The sequence below is a fragment of the Cydia splendana genome, chromosome 4 (genome assembly GCF_910591565.1).
Source record: "Cydia splendana chromosome 4, ilCydSple1.2, whole genome shotgun sequence".
NCBI lineage: Eukaryota > Metazoa > Arthropoda > Insecta > Lepidoptera > Tortricidae > Cydia > Cydia splendana.
The window spans coordinates 3,318,848-3,336,861 of record NC_085963.1 but is presented as its reverse complement, the minus strand read 5'-3'; the positions used below and the strand labels follow the sequence as shown (position 1 = coordinate 3,336,861).

Sequence of the window (18,014 nt, the reverse complement as noted above, 5' to 3'; positions counted from 1 at the left end):
CAAATTTAAGAACGTGGAATGTACCCACTACAAAAGGTTTTTAAAAACAGTGACTGAATGGTTTGCACGAAAGGTTCTAGCACAACTTCTGGGCGGTCACGCCTAGGGCATGACCCTCTAGTTCTCAATTTATACAAAATTATAGCATTGTGATACTGTTCGCTTGCACAATAAAATAGAGAAACAGGAGCACGCCTTCCGAAAAGGCGAAGCTATTTTGAAACGCCAAACTTTCAAAAATGGATTGAAATATATAAATATGTCTTTGGTGTGGAACATGTACACCCAAACAAATGCAGTCATTTATTATATGTTGGTAAAACTCTGCCAAAGTGTTAGTCTGTCTGTACAGCGTAACCTGAAGGCATCAATGCACATGAATCTCTTGAAACATGGTGGATTAATTAATTTACACCCCGCCTGTGTCTTGCTCTTACCAAATCCACAAGTTAAGGACCTCAACCTATCTAGGTACCCTTCTTGCCCGAGACCTGAAAAAATGTTCACTATAATCTCATGCAGTCAAGTGTCGGAAAACTAGGTCCACACACTTAGCGCTACTGTGAATATATATCTAAAAAGTCTGTAGACTGCCTTCCAGGAGGCGGGATGCTAATAGACTAGCCTATATGGTAGGCCAGAGATATAGTATTCAAAAGCACACTGGTCCAAATCCAGTAATATTATATGTATTTCAAAATATAAAATAATTGACAATTCGGCGTATATTTGATATCAAAAAGTTACAATTATCCTTAGTTCATAAGGAGGATAAGTATACATAAATATCAAATAGATTCGACAAAGTGTTGACTCTAGCATTGGATGAAATAGGTCCCTCTTAAAGGGCCTCTGCGCTGTTGGATTTGGGCCCACGGGTGCCCGGCAAAAGGTCGGGGACCCCATGGTCCGCACAGTTATTGCAAATAATGTATGATCACTAAATAAACACACAATTTTGCATTTTGGTTAAAAACACATATGCGATGAGCTAAGGTTTCGAATTAAGTACCTTATTCTTAATAATTTACACACTGGAAAGAGGAAACTGAATATTCAGAATTAAGCAATGCTATGAATGGTTTACATAAATTAAACCACTTTAGCGTTCAGAACCAATCAAGCTTATGCCTACTAGTAGGCACCAGATAAGGTAAACTACTCTTACTGCATATATAGAAATTAATGAGTACAATTAAGGTCACTTGATGATAGCTAAACATGAATATAAGCAGAATGAGCCTGCACCTTTACAAATATAATTGATAAGGTTCTGTGGCATTTATATATTAACCATTTGAACGCCAAGAGCACCAAAAAGCGTCATAACTAGGCGTGCCCACATGAGTGTTATGTTACGGTTTAAGCTCTCAAAGTAACCTTCACAATTTTAAGTAAGGTTTGTTTAGGTACATTAGCTCGCGTTTGCGTTAGTAAAGCGTACAAAGGATTAAATGCATTTTATAGCTATAACCAAGTATATAGCTCACACTGACTCACAGTCATTAAAGGAATTCAGTAATTCCCTATGACATTTTAGTAAGTAGGTATAGGTACCCAATATTAACTTTGTGGGTAGTGATAGTGAATTATAACGAATATTTAAAATATTCGTCTACTTAATCCCGAGGGATTCTGGAAATAAGAAAGGTCTTGTCCTTGTTATATTCCTGCAACTGCTTACTTTACTAGATAATTATTATCAAATTTGTTAATAATTGGGAGTTATAAATAAAAACTACTCGAGTACTTTATGATTTTATTATTTTCATACTTGAATTACATCACTCCTTATCACAGATGTTGTATGCTCCTTGAAGAGTAGACTGACTTATCTCATCTTTTTTTTGCCTAGTTTTCACATACATATAATTAAGTATAGCACCATTGTGGTGACTCATTTTTTCTCTTTGAACATTTATAAGTACATTAAGTACGTATATGAAATGTAAAGTTAGTAACATAATATAATGGTATATCAAATTGTATGCTTTACATAATACCTTTCTCCTCACAGGTGTTAAAATAAAGGGTGTACTACATAATTAATTAAACACTCGTAATATAAAATATATTATATATACATAATAAGTACATGTATAATCACATTGGCTTGGCGTCTTCCCACCACCAGGCGATAACAAACACGTCTCAATATTATTCTTAGGTTTCGAATATCGGTACAGTTGTTTAATGACAGCGTTTTACACAAAAATAAAACGCTAATTAAATAACTTACCATATTCGAAACCTAAAGTTTTAATCCTGCCTGGTGTAAATATGTATAATTTTGAGACAATGACTTGGAAATTTGTTTTGGCGGTAACTGTCAAACACCTGTCAAAACCAACTGCTCTGTGGTGGGAATGTGAGAGAGAGAGGGACGTATATGCTAGAAAAGGACAATACGACCGACAACACAATGTTGCCATTCTCAATATTATTCTTAGGTTTCGAATATGGTAAGTTATTTAATTAGCGTTTTATTTTTGTGTAAAACGCTGTCATTAATTTTAAAAATAAAAACTATTCATATGTACGAGCAACATATCTAAATGCGTCTTCGCACAGACTTAGTTAAATTTAAACCGTTGTCTCTCTTCCTTCCTTGCTGTATGTATCCGGCAATGGCGACTTTATCAACAATTCTTATCCGGATTATGGAAAGCCCTAATGTGTGTGTGGAAACCGTTGTAGTAAATCAGAAACAGCGATAATTTCAAGGTAAGATATAATAATATATTAATCTTTAAATAAAAATGAGCGTGCTAATTACCAAATTCAAATATAATAATTTAATCTTACTATCCCCGTAAGTCCCGCGGACGCTATATCGCGTACGAAATTATAATCAAAATTCAACATAGATGTAAAACCCCACATTGTTTAAGCTGGTAACCCTAGGAATTAGCGACGTTAGTAATTAGGAAGATAGATTATATTGTTTAATTTTTTGACTATTTTGTTTTAGAAAGTGAATCAGCAGATGGCTTGAGCGTGAGATAATAATATAATCCTGGGCCGTCATATAATTTCTTGGAAAAAGCTCAGAAGGGCACGTATCTGCCGCATATCCAAACTAGTTTCCCGGTGACCAAGAACGCTGCGCGGAGCTGTGAAGCAGAAAATGTCCGATAACCGGATAGATGTAATAACAACTTGTAACCATTTGCCATATCAGTGTATGTATTCATATGTATTATGAAAATATTTATATCTTAATAATACGTAACTTTTTGTTACCTTTTATATTTCACGAATTTCTGAATATAGTACCTAATCATTATCATTTAACGTATTTTTTTACTTATTTGTGAAATGCTAATTTAAGAGCCTGTTAGAATATTGTTATTCTATGTACAAATTGTATTACGTATAAAACTGACCTGTTTCTCTTTGACGTTCAATGTTGATAATATATTACACTATTTAAACACTTAACACAACATTACTTGAATTTTACAGAATTTGCTATTTATGTGGGTAGGTACGATACGAAACCACCGTTGACAAGAGAAACAGTAAGTCTGTTAACTTACTACTTAAATTTGTAAACTACTTTGAAGTAATTATATTTTGAATTAATATTACTGATTAATAATTATGTATAACGGAGTTTATTGAAAATATATTCTAATAGTTTTATTCTGCATGATTCGATAAATGGACGAGGTACATGAGAAACTACTTCTGTGACGTCACTTATCGAATGACAAGTGGCATGATCAACCAGTTGCCAGGTAGAAATGGGTATAAAAGGGACCGACCGATCCATTATTGATTCATTCTGATTCTGATTCTGATTCTGCATTCTGCCTTGCCCTGCAGCACTGAGTTAATCATCGCCAAAGGAATATTGAAAGTTAAGTAAATACTATGTTGGTAATTATTGTAATAATTATGTACCTACTTGATTAATTAGATGGATTAATTAATTAATAATTAATTAAATAATCTCTTACTGAATTATAAACTAATAGTGGTTGTATATATTAGTTGTTGATGATAAGGTGAATAAATTGTATTATTCAATTTAATAAAACAGTTTTATTTTCAATTACATCTGTTTATTATTTTATTTATCTTGCTTAAAACTTAAATAGTATCCAGTTATTGATTTAGCAGTTTTACATAATTAATTATGAATCAAGGTAAATAAATAAATTCCTGACAAGTTTTACCTTGAAAGTAATATTGACTATTAATTGTGAGTTTTTAATATTTAATATTTAAAAAAAAATATTCATTTATCTAACAAGCCCAACAACGTGCACACTAGCGCCACTGCTAAATAATCGTGATTATTTAAATTTAACGACATGTATTTAAAAAAGGGGCCGCTACGGACTGTATTGTGTATTTAGGTACCTTTTGAATACATCAAACTAGATTTTATGTTGCTGGATTCGTCGATCTATGAGCTCAAAACAAAAACGGCCGTTTTAACTTTGGACGGGTAGATTGACGAATCCAATAACATAAAAACTAGTTTAATGTATTCAGCAGTGGCGCTAGTGTGCACGTTGATGGGCTCTTAAAAACCTGACCCCAACAAAAAAGAAAAAAATACAAAAAGAAATTCCCTCTCTGGGATTCGAACCCAGGACCATTAGCTTCCTGAACTGGATTACTGCCAATACCCGCTAGGCTAAACGGGTTGTCAATTCTAATTACAATGGTATCCTACCAGAGCGCTAGTAGTATAAACTAACTTTTGATAGGGACATTTTTTTGTATGGAGTTATCGTTCTTCTCCTAGTGAGTATTATATTCTTTGATGTACACATACTTATTTATGTACTTGCTACTATTTTAGGGCATTGCGGTTATCTCATGTGGCAACTCTCGGAATCAGGTGACTATTCGAAACAATACGATGTGAGCTTGCGACATGGTTTAACGCCGCTCTCGTACTTATGTAAGCAAGGGACTAAATATTATAGCTTTGTAGAGCGTCTTACCGATATGAATCATAGTGATAATCTTCGTAACGACACTTTAAAAAGCTGAAGTTAATACAGGGTGGAACATTTCTAGAGACTGAGCTGAGAGGATAAATGTTATCTAAGTGATCTACAATCGAGTTATTATAATCGTAAAGCTGAAGTAACAAGTAAAACAAAATCACTAAAATGAAATATTTTTATATCAGTGACAACCCTACAAAGATACTTACATTTTAAATTGACACATGTCATGTCATACAATAGGATCTACTTGCTAGGGTTGAAACATAAAGATTTTTGCACTCATGTTTAACAAACTGTATCTCTAAAACGGTTAGAAATATGAACGTGATTAATAAGTGAAAAATAAAGTACGTAGCCTAAACAATTCCCCGTTTGTGTAAAAGTCCTTCGTTCTGTTCCACCCGATATACTACTTTGGATTACTTAGCAGTTATGTCGCAACTGCTATCTTTGACAAACTACTAGTACAAAATATCTTAACAGATATTATTATTATATGTACAGTTAGCGAGAGTTAATAGGTTAAAAATATGCCTCTAATAGGTTTTTTTGCGACAAGAATTCAAATTACCAAGTTAGTGTATAAATCGCGTAACTAATTGCATTTTGTAAATACCAAAATAAACAGTTATGAGGATTAATTGATTCTTCATTAGGTAATCACCTGTACATTAATATTATACTTACAGTTAGCTATCTAAAAACAGAGGAAAGGAAGTTCGTAATAGCGTAAGTGAGAGCGAAACAAATATCTCTTTCTCGCTTTCACCCATGGGTGCGACGCTCCGAGGCCGCGGCGCGGTGCGACAGTGTGTTACAACTTTAATGGCTGAATGCCACGATGGTGTGTCACAAATATCTGTGAAATGGAAATTAAAAAAGAGGACTTTGCCGGCCTAGGCCTGCAAGATTTGTATGAAATTCCATTAACGACCTCTTGTCCTAGCCGCACCTGAAACGTCATACTTCGCAGCCTATTATAAGGAACATAACATCAATATTTCATTGCATGTTTGAGAAAAAAATGTTACATAACGTGGATACACTTACATCCTAATTTTGGAAAACCGATTATAATCGATTTGCATCGCCCATCACTAAAAAGAAGACGTCATCTCGCCCGTGCTGTCACTTATCTGTGGTAGGTGGTAGGTGATAAAATTGATAAGCACACAGTACTTGTTGATTAAAAATTGAATCAATAGCAAAACAAACTGAAACGCGAAGCGTACGGGGATTTTCACAAAATTGTTAGTATGCAAGTTAAGGATAAATTTGTACTAAACTATGCGGTCCAAGTTGTTATCGTGGTCTTCTGTATTATCAATTCCATTGTAGGACGAAAGGTAAGAATTATAATTTAAAACGTATTTTATACAAATTATTTCATTTATTTTATACTTTTAAGGTAAAATCTTATGTTATAAACTGAAATAAATGTCATATACTAAGAAAAAGTGACCAAGGCCTCCAGTAGGTCCTTATATTTTTCTCTAGGTAATGATATTTGTGGAGCAAGCAAAAATAACATAGTTTTATTTATTACCGTGTATTTTATGATACAGTCACGTTTTGTTTGACGTAGGTACGTAAGAAATTATGCCTGTATTGAAAACTAATATTAGTTTTTAAATGTACTGTATAATGAGTCAACACAATGAAGTTGTTAAACTTCTTTATATTATAACCAAATATTTACTTCACTACCTTCAGTTCAGTTAATGTGCATAGCCTCGTACCCTCGTATGACCCAAGCCAATTTTTGAGCTTTTGAATTTGGAACTTTCTTTTATTTCTATAAAAGTTCATAATTCGAATTTAATTTGTACTTGTACAAGTACGCGGGGACTTACGCGGGTAGGACTTACCCTATACCCCTGAGCCTCTACCATCAGTTTTAACATTGACATAACGCTCACGTCTACGTAATTTACTTTCTGTACATCTCGCTTCCACTATTGCTCGCATATGCGAGTACGAGCGAGATGCATAGAAAGTAAGTTACTTAAACGTGAGCGTTATGTCAATGTCAAAACTGGTGGTAGCCGTACTGGTACAGCCGAGTTCACAAACATCTTTATAAGCCAACATTCCAAAAATATACATGAGATATTTCTCTCTAAGATTTTTGTGAAAGATGTGAACTCAACTGTACTTACTGAATTTGTATGGCCGATATCAGAAAAGCTTCCAGTTACTAGTGTTGTATTGCATACCCTATGTCAATTTGCTAAGGGTGGTATTCCACCTATTTCTTTGTCCAATGTGTTTTGCTTTAATAAGGCGTTTTGTGTTTTGCTTTAATGTGTTTTGCTTTTCGACGACCGGTCTGGTCTAGTGGATAGTGACCCTGTCTGCTAAGCCGATGGTCCTGGGTTCGAATCCCAGTAAGGGCATTTATTTGTGTGATGAACACTAATATTTGTTCCTGAGTCATGGTTGTTTTCTATGTATATAAGTATGTATTTATCTATACAAGTATGTATATCGTCGCCTAGTACCCATAGTACAAGCTTTGCTTAGTTTGGGGGTAGGTTTGATCTGTGTAAGATGTCCCCTAATATTTATTATTATTTATTATTTATTTAATAAGAGAGTGAGACACACTGACATTGGGCAGGTATACCACCTGTAGTCAGAAAGCTGACCGCCTCCTCTGTACCTCTTGTTACCGCTTGTTATAGTTTGCCGATGAAGGCTATTACCCTGGAGACTATTACAATGCCCAGCAAGAGCAGTATGCCAAAATAAAAACTGCGCTAGGAAAACTCGAACATGGTAAGTATTACTCGACTTATATAGACCGGGATATGAACCATGAATACCTTTTGTATTTTTTCAAGCTCCTGATAACGGACACTAACCATGAATCATTCAAAACTGTTATGGTAAGTATTTTCAAATAAGAATAAGGATGAGTTTATAAAACAAGTGGTAAGTTTACAACTTTACATATAACACATTGTGAGTAACTGTCTGAAAAGTACTAAAGATGACAAAATACATACAATAAAATTTGTATTATAAAGTTAATAAAAACAGTGTGATCACCTTTTGTTCAAAACTTTGTAGCTCTGTTGGTGTTGATTTTTAAGGATAAAATTGTTAAAAAGTGATAATTATGGGAAATAAAAAAGTCACTGCATTATGGTTTAATCAGTTAAATAGCTGATATTATACAAGCCCATTTTTATTATCTGAAAAATTTCGGTAAAACTCTCACTTAATTCCATTCCTAATCAAATTATATTTCACAGCACCCCAGTACGTCCCAAACTGGCCTAACCCCAACATCAAACTCGGGCAAGTGTCCGGAGTAGCGCTGGATCCGACGGGCCAGCTCCTAGTCTTCCACCGAGCAGATAACACCTGGGATGAGACCACATTCTCCATGCGTAATGTGTACCAGAAGATAGGAGAGCCGCCCATTCCTCATAACACTGTGCTGGTCTTCAACGATACCGGAGAGCTGGTGGATATGTGGGGGAAGAATCTGTAAGTAGCTAAAGATACTTGACTATACTCTGTGTCTTTAGGTATTTAAATAAAAGTAAACAAAATCTACCCTCAAATGGCTCCTTAACCCAGTTGAGGGTAGATGAAAAAATTACACGATCAAATAATGTAGGTTAAAGCCAGGTCGTTCATGCAGTGACTGATCCAGGCGGTTTTGTAATTGGTCGGTTAACCAATAAATGTTATAACTACCCGAAAATGTACAAATTGTTTGTTTACTTTTATTTAAATACCTAAAGATACAGACAATAGAGGCAGACCACGCTAAGTTTTCATGTCATGTGTGATTGATGCCTGAACCGTTTTATTTCTCAAGTACTTAATTTATGTTTAAAGATTGCGCAATTCACGTTGTAAACACTAATTTCAATTGTTTCTTTTTAAATTACGTTTATGCATAGACCGATAAGGACAGTATGGTTATAGTCGTAACATAAATGATTTTTTTTTTTCAATTTAGTACTTGCCCGTTATTTAACAACTTCCGGCACATAACAATGTGAATTAACGTAACTTTAATCCATTTTCGCCCAATGTACCCTGAGTCAGGCTTAATCCCCAAACGGGCATATTGGACGTTAGACGCTAGTGAGCATTCTCCAGAGTTTTGGGTGCGGGATAATGATTTAGTGTATTTATAACTTTGTTCATTGTAAATAGTTGTCAAACTATAAATTAAAAATAGGTAGTTAGCTCCAAATGTGCTTAGAAATTTTAAAGTGGTTTCTGTTTTACCAGTTTTTACCTATTTTTTGGTTAAGTGTAAAACATTCCCGCATCTAAAATCCCGAGGTATGTTAATGAGTTCTGCGCGTGTTGCAGTTTCTACATGCCCCACGGAATCACGGTGGACAAGCAGGGTAACGTGTGGGTGACTGATGTGGCGCTGCACCAGGTCTTCAAGTTCACACCGCGGCAGAGGGAGGAGCCTGCCCTTGTTCTAGGGGAAAAGTAAGTACACGTTTACTTTTAATTTGTTTAATAAAATATGGCATTTATCCTCGTAAAATCCAACGTATAGTCAGTTCCTAACGTAAAAACCCAATAGTACACTATAACAATGGAATTTAAACTATGCATGAAACGAATAAAGTTATAATACGAATAAAATGAAGAAACCGCATTTCTTAATTGAATATACAATTATATTAATAATAGTAGTAATAATGATGTAGTAGTGAAGTATTACCTACACCACTACATCACATTTAAGTATAGTTTGCACATTAACCTGGCCTCGTCTGATAGTGGCGATCCCAGGACGATGTTGCAACTACCTATGTTGGTAGATTTAATAAATGTTATGTCACTCCTCAGCGCCTCATTACGGACACATTCCATCAACACATGGTGAACATCTTCTATTTTATCGCACTCTTGGCAATTTGGTGAAGCCGCTAGTTTCATCAGGTGCTTGAATTTGTTTGATGGACCTACCTGTTTACTATTAGATCTCATTACGGGGGTGACATCGTCACTGCGTGACAAAGCCCCTTAAAAAAAATTATATTAATAACTCCTTAACAATCATTTTGTATGGCGGGCGTTACGACTACGAGTGAGTGATATTACTTACCTTAAAAAACGATCCGGTATAAATAACTAGAAATGATTAAAATTTAATCTGTGAGATCACGTAATTTTGACGTCAGGCATCAAATGTAATGTCGGCTGTACACATTCGTCGAGAGCCTCTCGCCGATAGTCTCGGCACCGCTCCGATCCAGTCGGAGAAGCGCGAGACGAGACAAGGAAGAGCGAGACCGGAAGGGAGCAGCATGTACACACTCGTTCTCGGCCTGTCTCGGGGTTTCTCGACGGGTGTGTACAGCCCGCATAAGGTTAAAAATAAAAACCGACACATTTCAAGATGTTATACTAATCAATAATCATTCCAACTTCGCTAGGTTCGTGCCAGGCAACGACGAGCGCCACTTCTGCAAGCCGAGCGCCGTCGCCGTCCTCGACTCTGGCGAGTTCTTCGTGGCTGACGGCTATTGTAACACGCGCATTATGAAGTTTGGTCCTGATGGGGAGTTACTACTACAGTGGGGTAGCCGTGAGTACCCAACATATACCTAACAATATGTACACAACTCATTAGCGCCCACTGTACCCCCTTTGGGTATTATACAGAACGTCGCGTCGACTCTGGCAAGTTCTTCGTGGCTGACGACAATTGTAATACGCGCATCATGAAGTTTGGTCCTGATGGGGAGTCGCTACTGCAGTGGCGTAGCCACGAGTCACTACAATATGCTTAACAACACATACAGAAAACAAGTTCATAGAGCCCTAGTTAGTTAACTCATTAGCGAAGCGATTACTTTACCCGTTTGGGGACTATTAACACCACTTCGTGACTGACGACTGCTGTACGCACATCATGAACTTAGGGACCTACAGAGAGTTACTACTTACTAGTGTTACTACTGCAGTAGGGTATCCGTGAGTACCTACTTTATGTCATTAGGCAAATACCTCATTAGCGCCCACTGTACCTGTTTGGGGACAATGAGTAGTGAGTACCCAATGTACCCTTTTGGAGGCAATTAACAGTACTACGACTCTGATGAATTCTTAAATAAAAAATTAGAAGCATTTATTCATGGCATTCGCAAACACGTATAGACAATAAAACACCGTTAGTACCTAACACATTTAACACATTAGCGCCTAATGTACCCGTTTACTTTCTGTAAAGCAGAATGGTTGGAGTTATAATTTGGGTTTGTAAGTCTACGATTCGGTGCATAACATTTCGATAAAGTTCAAATTGTAAGATTTGTAAGTCATATTAAACATGCGATTTGGTTAAAAGGTTAAAATCGCCTTTATAGCAGGCTATTTTTTATTTAATTCATTTATTTAAAAAGTCGATTTTAACCTTTAAACAGTTTTAAACACTATACATGTTTAATATTACTTGCAAGGTTTTTGTACCACAAAGGGCCACTTGCACCATCCCACTAACCCAAGGTTAAGCGGTTAAACCGTTATGTGTGAGATTTTACTGGTAACCATGGTAACTCCAGGTTTAACCGGTTAACCCCGGGTTAGTGGGATGGTGCATGTGGCGCTAAATGGATAATTTGATTTTCTTCCTCAGATTCCCGATTCGCTTCCCCATTCTCATTCAACGTGCCGCACGCCCTAACTCTGGCCGAAGACAGAGGCCTAGTATGCGTGGCGGACAGAGAAAACGGTCGAGTCGCCTGCTTCCGGTCTGATAATGGGACTTATGTCGCTGGGTTCAAGAACTGGCTTATAGGACCGAGGCTATTTAGTGTTGCCTATTCTCCAGTTAGAGGTAAATTTTAACTTTGTTTCTGATATTATATCCCGCCATATAACTGGCTTACATGGCCGAAAAAAAATGTATTCCATTGGAAGGTAAATCAGCTTTAACTGCCCTGTATGCGTATGTGTATTAACAACAACCTTTCTAAGCAAAATGTAATGACAATTATCTTTTTGTACTTTTAGTGTAACTCTGGTTAAAAGGTTAAACTTCCCCAGGTGGTCGCCTGTACATAGTCAACGGGCCGTCGGGCAACGTGCCCGTCCGAGGCTACGTCATCGACTTCACGTCAGCTCGGCTTATCGGCACTTTCGCTCCTGAGGCGGAGTTCAGCAACCCACACGATGTAGTTACTACCGCTGATGGGTCTAAGGTCTACGTCGCCGAGCTCAATCCGTTCAGGTGACTATTCTGACTACGTCTGTGACTACCATATCGTCACTATACCATTAGTTATTGGCATTGGCACTTTTGTTCCTGATGCGGAGTTCAGCAACCCGCATGAAGTAGTTACTACACTGATGGCTCTAATGTCTATGTCGCTGAACTCAATAGTGACTATTATACGTAGAAGATAATTAAAAATTGCCATGTTTTTTTTTATCTGCTGTAGGCTCACCACAGTAAACACAGAGAAATGTTTAACTAAATAAATCCTGTTTAAAATGGAAATAAATAAGGTAATCTAGATTTATTTATAATCTAGAATTAAACTTACCATTTTTTAATTGTAGGGTATATAAATTCGAAGACGATGTTTTGCGGAACGAAACGAAAATTGAGAAGAATATGAGCGGGCCAGTCAAACCTACCACCACTATCGGTAAGTAATATTACAACTTTAGCTCGCATTATTGCCCTATATACAGTAGCGGCAAATAATCTATCATATTTTTTCAGATGTATTTGCATACCCACATTTTTTAATAATATTTTGAAAAACGGCTATAGCAGCTATTTACAATATAGGGGCGTATGGAAACGATAATTTGTTCAAACTGGAGGTTCATAGTGTTTTCAAATAAAAAAAAAAATATATAAAACAATAAAATAAACAATATAATATATTAAATTTATTGATGGTGTGTGTAAAGTCCCCAGTCCGCATTGAGTTACCGTTGATGCCCACGTTGCCACGTGCAGTGGGACGTAATTATTAATATATATGGTGGTGATGATAATACAATCATTGTTTATATGATATAGTCTCATTTCACACATTTTTGAATGAATGCCTGTATTAAATAGCATTATGATGGTTTTTTTTGCCACTATTGTCTTATGTGTTACCTATGTGCAAAAAAGTAATCATAAAATTATATGTGAGTATAAGGTTAAATCGTAGTTAGCTAGAATTTAACCTTTTTACCACATACAATGCCTTTACTATAAAAAGATAATAAATACTCAAATAATTAGGAACCTACTTTCGTAATTATCATATAATTCAAAAACTTATTTAATTATGTTAATTTAAGTTAATAGTTTATTAAAATAATTCCTTAGTATTTTATACAGATTTCGTTTAGTTACTAGCGTATTTTTTCGTTTTCAGAATTTTGTTTAACTCACCCCTATAGGTGTTTTCATCGTTAAGGTAATTTCATCGTTCTGAAATCCTTCCTTATTACCCTTCTATTGTTTTAACCTATCGTATCCAAAGTTAATTCTCTTTGTCGTATCCTATTGCTTTATAATTTTTTTATGTACCCGATTAATGATTTATTTATTTAACTATTTTATGTTATTGAAAAAAGGATTAAAATGTATAATTATGGTCGTGAACATGACTAAATATATATACCATATATGTCAATAACTCTATAAAGGGTATTTATATGCTATCGCTAATAAAAATGATAATATTATCAAAGTCCCAAATGAAATGAAAGACGCTTCAATCATAGTAATGATGCTTTTTTTATTGCCCTCAAAACGTAGTAAAATCAAGCTCAAAATCCACACTCGTTATTTCACATGCGTAGGTACATAATGTGCAACGCATTAAGTGGGTCTACCTATATCAGAGCATTTTTGTGCCCCTAATCTCTTTGTACACATTTGTAACGAAGTGTTTTGATGATATTGGTTATCCTGGTAGGTCCCTATACTACCAAACAATAAAAAAAAGTAATACACTGAAAGGCGTTCGATTCGAAACACTGGTGATATTAACCCAGTAACCATAACATAAGTGCGAGTGCGCTGCGACAGTATCTCGCCCGCAGGGTAGACTATTCACCTTTTTTAGGGTTCCGTACCTCAAAAGGAAAAAACGGAACCCTTATAGGATCACTCGTGCGTCTGTCTGTCCGTCTGTCACAGCCTATTTGCACCGAAACTACTGGACCAATTAAGTTGAAATTTGGTACACATATGTAAGTCTGTGACCCAAAGACGGACATGTAACGTCAACAAATGAATTTTTAACATAGGGGCTACTTTTGGGGGGTAAATAAGAAAATTAAAAAAACAAAGTTTAGCAAACTATATCGTGTTATATATCAAACGAAAGGGCTCATTGTGAGAATCTCAAGCATATTTTTTTTTATATTTTAGGATAAATAGTTTAGAAGTTATTCAATAACGTAGACAAAAATTTCCCCCCCCCCCCCCCTCTGTCTCCGAAACTACTGGGTCTAAATGTTTGAAAAACATTCACAAAATAGTTCTTTACCGAAAGATGACAGGAAAACCTATTAGAAATCTACAGTCAAGTGTGAGACGGATTTAGGAACAAAAATGCGTTTAGGTAATTTTAGGGACGCAGCAGCAATGGTTTAAGTGAAAAGTTGTGTAGACAGCTATTGCGAAGGCCCTAGGCCGATATCTGCATAAGGCCGAAGGTCCGAAGCGTCCCGAAGAAGTGTGCCTTTAGGTTCAAGCGTGAGTCCGATTGAAGACAAAAAATGTCGACTAGGCTGTATCTGGCACACAGCCACAATGGTACTTGTACTATTGATTGATTAATAGGTACTTGTACTGTTGTTTTAGCACTAACATCTGGGAGACCGAGCTTTGCTCGGAAAACATAAAAACTCAAAGATGCACGTTTTCCCGGAGATATAAGACCTAGCTAGATCGATTTTTCGCCCCCGAAATATAGCAAGCGAATATAGCAAATATAATCGAAATTGTTAGAGCCGTTTCCGAGATTCCGTAATATAAATATAAATAAATAAATATTGAGGATATCTTACACAGATCGACCTAACCCCAAACTAAGCATAGCTTGTACTATGGGTACTAGGCGACGATATAAACATACTTATATAGATAAATACATACTTATACATATATACATAGAAAACACCCATGACTCAGGGACAAATATCTGTGTTCATCACACAAATAAATGCCCTTACCGGGATTCGAACCCAGGAACATGCACAGAATTGCTCGTTTAAAAATATAAGATATGTTTATCTCTTTTCGACCTTCGCTTTTAAAACACTTGCGGAAGTTTTGGGAAGCGCGAACCCGTCGGACGCACCGAGCTTTCAGCTCTACGCGGAGCTCGGCCTTCAGTCTTCGCATTTGGACACTTGTACTATTGTTCGGCATTTAATATTCCTATCCAAGCTACTTTGCTACTTTGCATAGTTGCAGAGCCATCGCGCCATATAAGCCATCGCGCCATAACACTTCATGTTACATCTGGTTTTTGAACTGACCCATTCGGGTATTTCAAAGTTTCACTCACGTTACACGTACAAAAAAAATTGCTATAAATTGTGTTATGTACGGAACCCTTGAAACGCGAGTACGACTCGCACTTGACCAGTTTTTTATCTGATATGAATTAAAAAGTGACGGATAGTTTATCTCTTGCGCGAGGTACTGTTGCATTGGTACTAAGTCTGCCGGTATGTCATAGCGCTCGGTGACCAAACCGCGATGGTGCCACTGGACACTTGGGACACGTGGCGCGGCGCGGTGGGCGGCGCGGCCGGGGCGGCGGGCGCCGCGTTGCTCGCTGTGGCGGCGCTGGCGCTGCTGCGGGCGAGGAACAAAGGTAAGGACGAGCAGGCCGAGCCGCTTGTCGCCTAATGCCCGGTTACAAGGAGTTTAGCGAACAGTTCGTGATCTTTAACCTTTTCACCGCTACCTGTATTCCTGATAATGAATGAAGTTTAAAATGCACCTTCAATCCCTATGTTGTATAAAATAGTGTTGGTTAATACCTGATAAAATTGGTAGTTATTTTTGTGTTTTATACAACTCTGGTGTAAGCAATCTATTGATAAAAGTATAAAACACGATCATAAAATTCTGTTCTCTAATCACCAATTTAAATTAAGTACAACGACGTGATGCCCGTAAATAAAGTTGGTCTATCTTGTCAGTAGAAAAAGGCAGCAAATTTGAAAAATGTAGGTGCGAAGGGATATCTTCTCATAGAAAATATGAATTTCGGGCCTTTTTCTACTGACAAGATTTGCTTGACCAACTATATATGCTTTAGAGATGATAAAAAGAAAATATTTGACGCATATTGTAATACATAAGCCAACGCGCCTATGTATTTGTACTTAATTTATTAATATGGAAAACCTCGGTTACCAAACTAAAAATCTAGGTCATACGACTTAGGGTTTTCACGTTTGGAATAACCAGTTTCTTACCTAGTCCTCTTGCCCGTCCACTTTACAAAAATGTTATAATATAATTAGAATATAAATATTTTATTTTTTCTCAATACGTATCGTTTTCTATACGTACATATTTCAATACGTAAGTAGCCAATTTACTTTTGAAAGTAGACATCCAAAACCAAACGTTACTCGCAATGTTAGGAGTTACATTTTGTACGCGCTCTTAAATGTATAGTGTGTAACCCGTTTTATATATTTCTTATTTTATTTTATTTTTTTATATCATGTTTACATCTGTAAAGTTAAACTAGATGATTTAATGATTTAAATATATATTTCAATGTTTTAATTTATCTACGCGTATCTAGTAGAATTAATTTCTGTCTCAATTTTACCTAAACTGGTTACCTTAAGTTGTTTTTTTTATACCTATTTTATGCAATTAAGTTTAAAAAAACTGACCTAAATTTGTAAAAACATAGCTCTAAATATGTAACCTACTTTACCTACTTACAACGAAATCGCAAAATGGCCAAGAAATTATTAATTCATTAAATATGATTACGAATATTTTGCATGTTCTAAAACTTTTTATGCTTTTGGGATTTGCTTTAATCCTTTTGGTATGCAAGATTGAACACGACATCTCATTACTGGGCGTGTCGAAAACATTTTCCACACTAAAAAGATCATTATGTTTTAGCTAGTCTTGCATGCCAATAGCCAACTGAGATTTTTTTTGTGCATTTTTACAATTCGAATCTATTATATATTGTAATCATAGTGTTTGGTCTTGATCTCGTGTTACTTGAAAAAGTTATCGCTAAAAATAAATTGGTTAAGTAAACGAACATTCTGTAATTACATATCCAATTTATATTATGTTAATAACAAAGAATCTATAAATCCATAAATAATAATTAGATAAATATGGTAGTAGAAACTTTAGATTTTTTCATTTGTGATCTGATCTCCTTTAAGCTTTGTGATCTGATAACCAAATTTAACCTTTTGACCGCCGTTGATAAATGTAACCATTTACACATTACGATCGAAAAAAATTGCGACGTATTTATTGACTTTCGGTGGACAAAAAGTTATTATTTCTTTTTAAATTTTACACACTACACTATTTTTAATCTTTATATACACCTTTAATATTACGTTACGCTTGTTTATCATTCCTAGCACAATGTGTTTCGTACAGACTTTATTTATTTGTAATGCTAGTATTTATTTTGTAGTACTCAAAGTACGTAATGTTTACTTTTAGTTATGCTTATGCTTTAGTACTTAGTGATGCGATGTAAAAATATTTAATTGAAATACATTTATTGGAAGCAGCTTCTTGTATTTTTATTTTTACGCACCGCATGTGTATTGACCACAGTTTTAGCACACTTTTAAATCACATAGCACTATTAGAAAATAGCTCCATTTTTCGTGCTTATCCAATTACATTTAATATGCGTAAGGAAGGGGTCCGCATACATCATCTTACATAAAAACATGAATTGTAAAACGACTGCCAACCCTTGACTGAAATTAGCAGTTCCTTCGTTGAGATTAGGCCAAGATTAAATTTCATTAAAAGATAATTAAGTTTTCCATTCCCACAAGTTCGGCTCGCGA

The 18,014-nt window shown here is 35.7% G+C and overlaps 2 protein-coding genes across 3 annotated transcripts in view; both read left to right on the top strand.

Moving 5' to 3' along the window:
- The window catches only part of LOC134789720 (acireductone dioxygenase), a 161,265-nt gene extending 154,199 nt beyond the window's left edge, over positions 1-7,066 (top strand). Inside the window, exon 5 of the mRNA XM_063760347.1 lies at positions 7,055-7,066. The gene's annotated coding sequence lies outside the window, so the exon portion shown is untranslated. The remainder of the gene's footprint in view (positions 1-7,054) is intronic.
- Positions 6,085-17,727, top strand: LOC134789699 (peptidyl-alpha-hydroxyglycine alpha-amidating lyase 1-like). Of its 2 annotated transcripts, XM_063760315.1 has the most exons (10): positions 6,088-6,316; positions 7,655-7,748; positions 8,228-8,465; positions 9,309-9,437; positions 10,394-10,545; positions 11,596-11,796; positions 12,006-12,189; positions 12,522-12,610; positions 13,343-13,384; positions 15,665-15,771. In XM_063760315.1, exons 1-9 carry the CDS (start codon positions 6,227-6,229, stop codon positions 13,381-13,383), a joined length of 1,218 nt encoding a protein of 405 aa, XP_063616385.1. In that variant the 5' UTR covers positions 6,088-6,226; the 3' UTR covers position 13,384; positions 15,665-15,771. The 2 variants fall into 2 exon arrangements, with proteins under 2 accessions (XP_063616384.1, XP_063616385.1); XM_063760314.1 differs by lacking the exon at positions 13,343-13,384 and having other exon boundaries at positions 6,085-6,316; positions 15,665-17,727.
- The last annotated feature ends 287 nt before the right edge of the window (positions 17,728-18,014 follow it).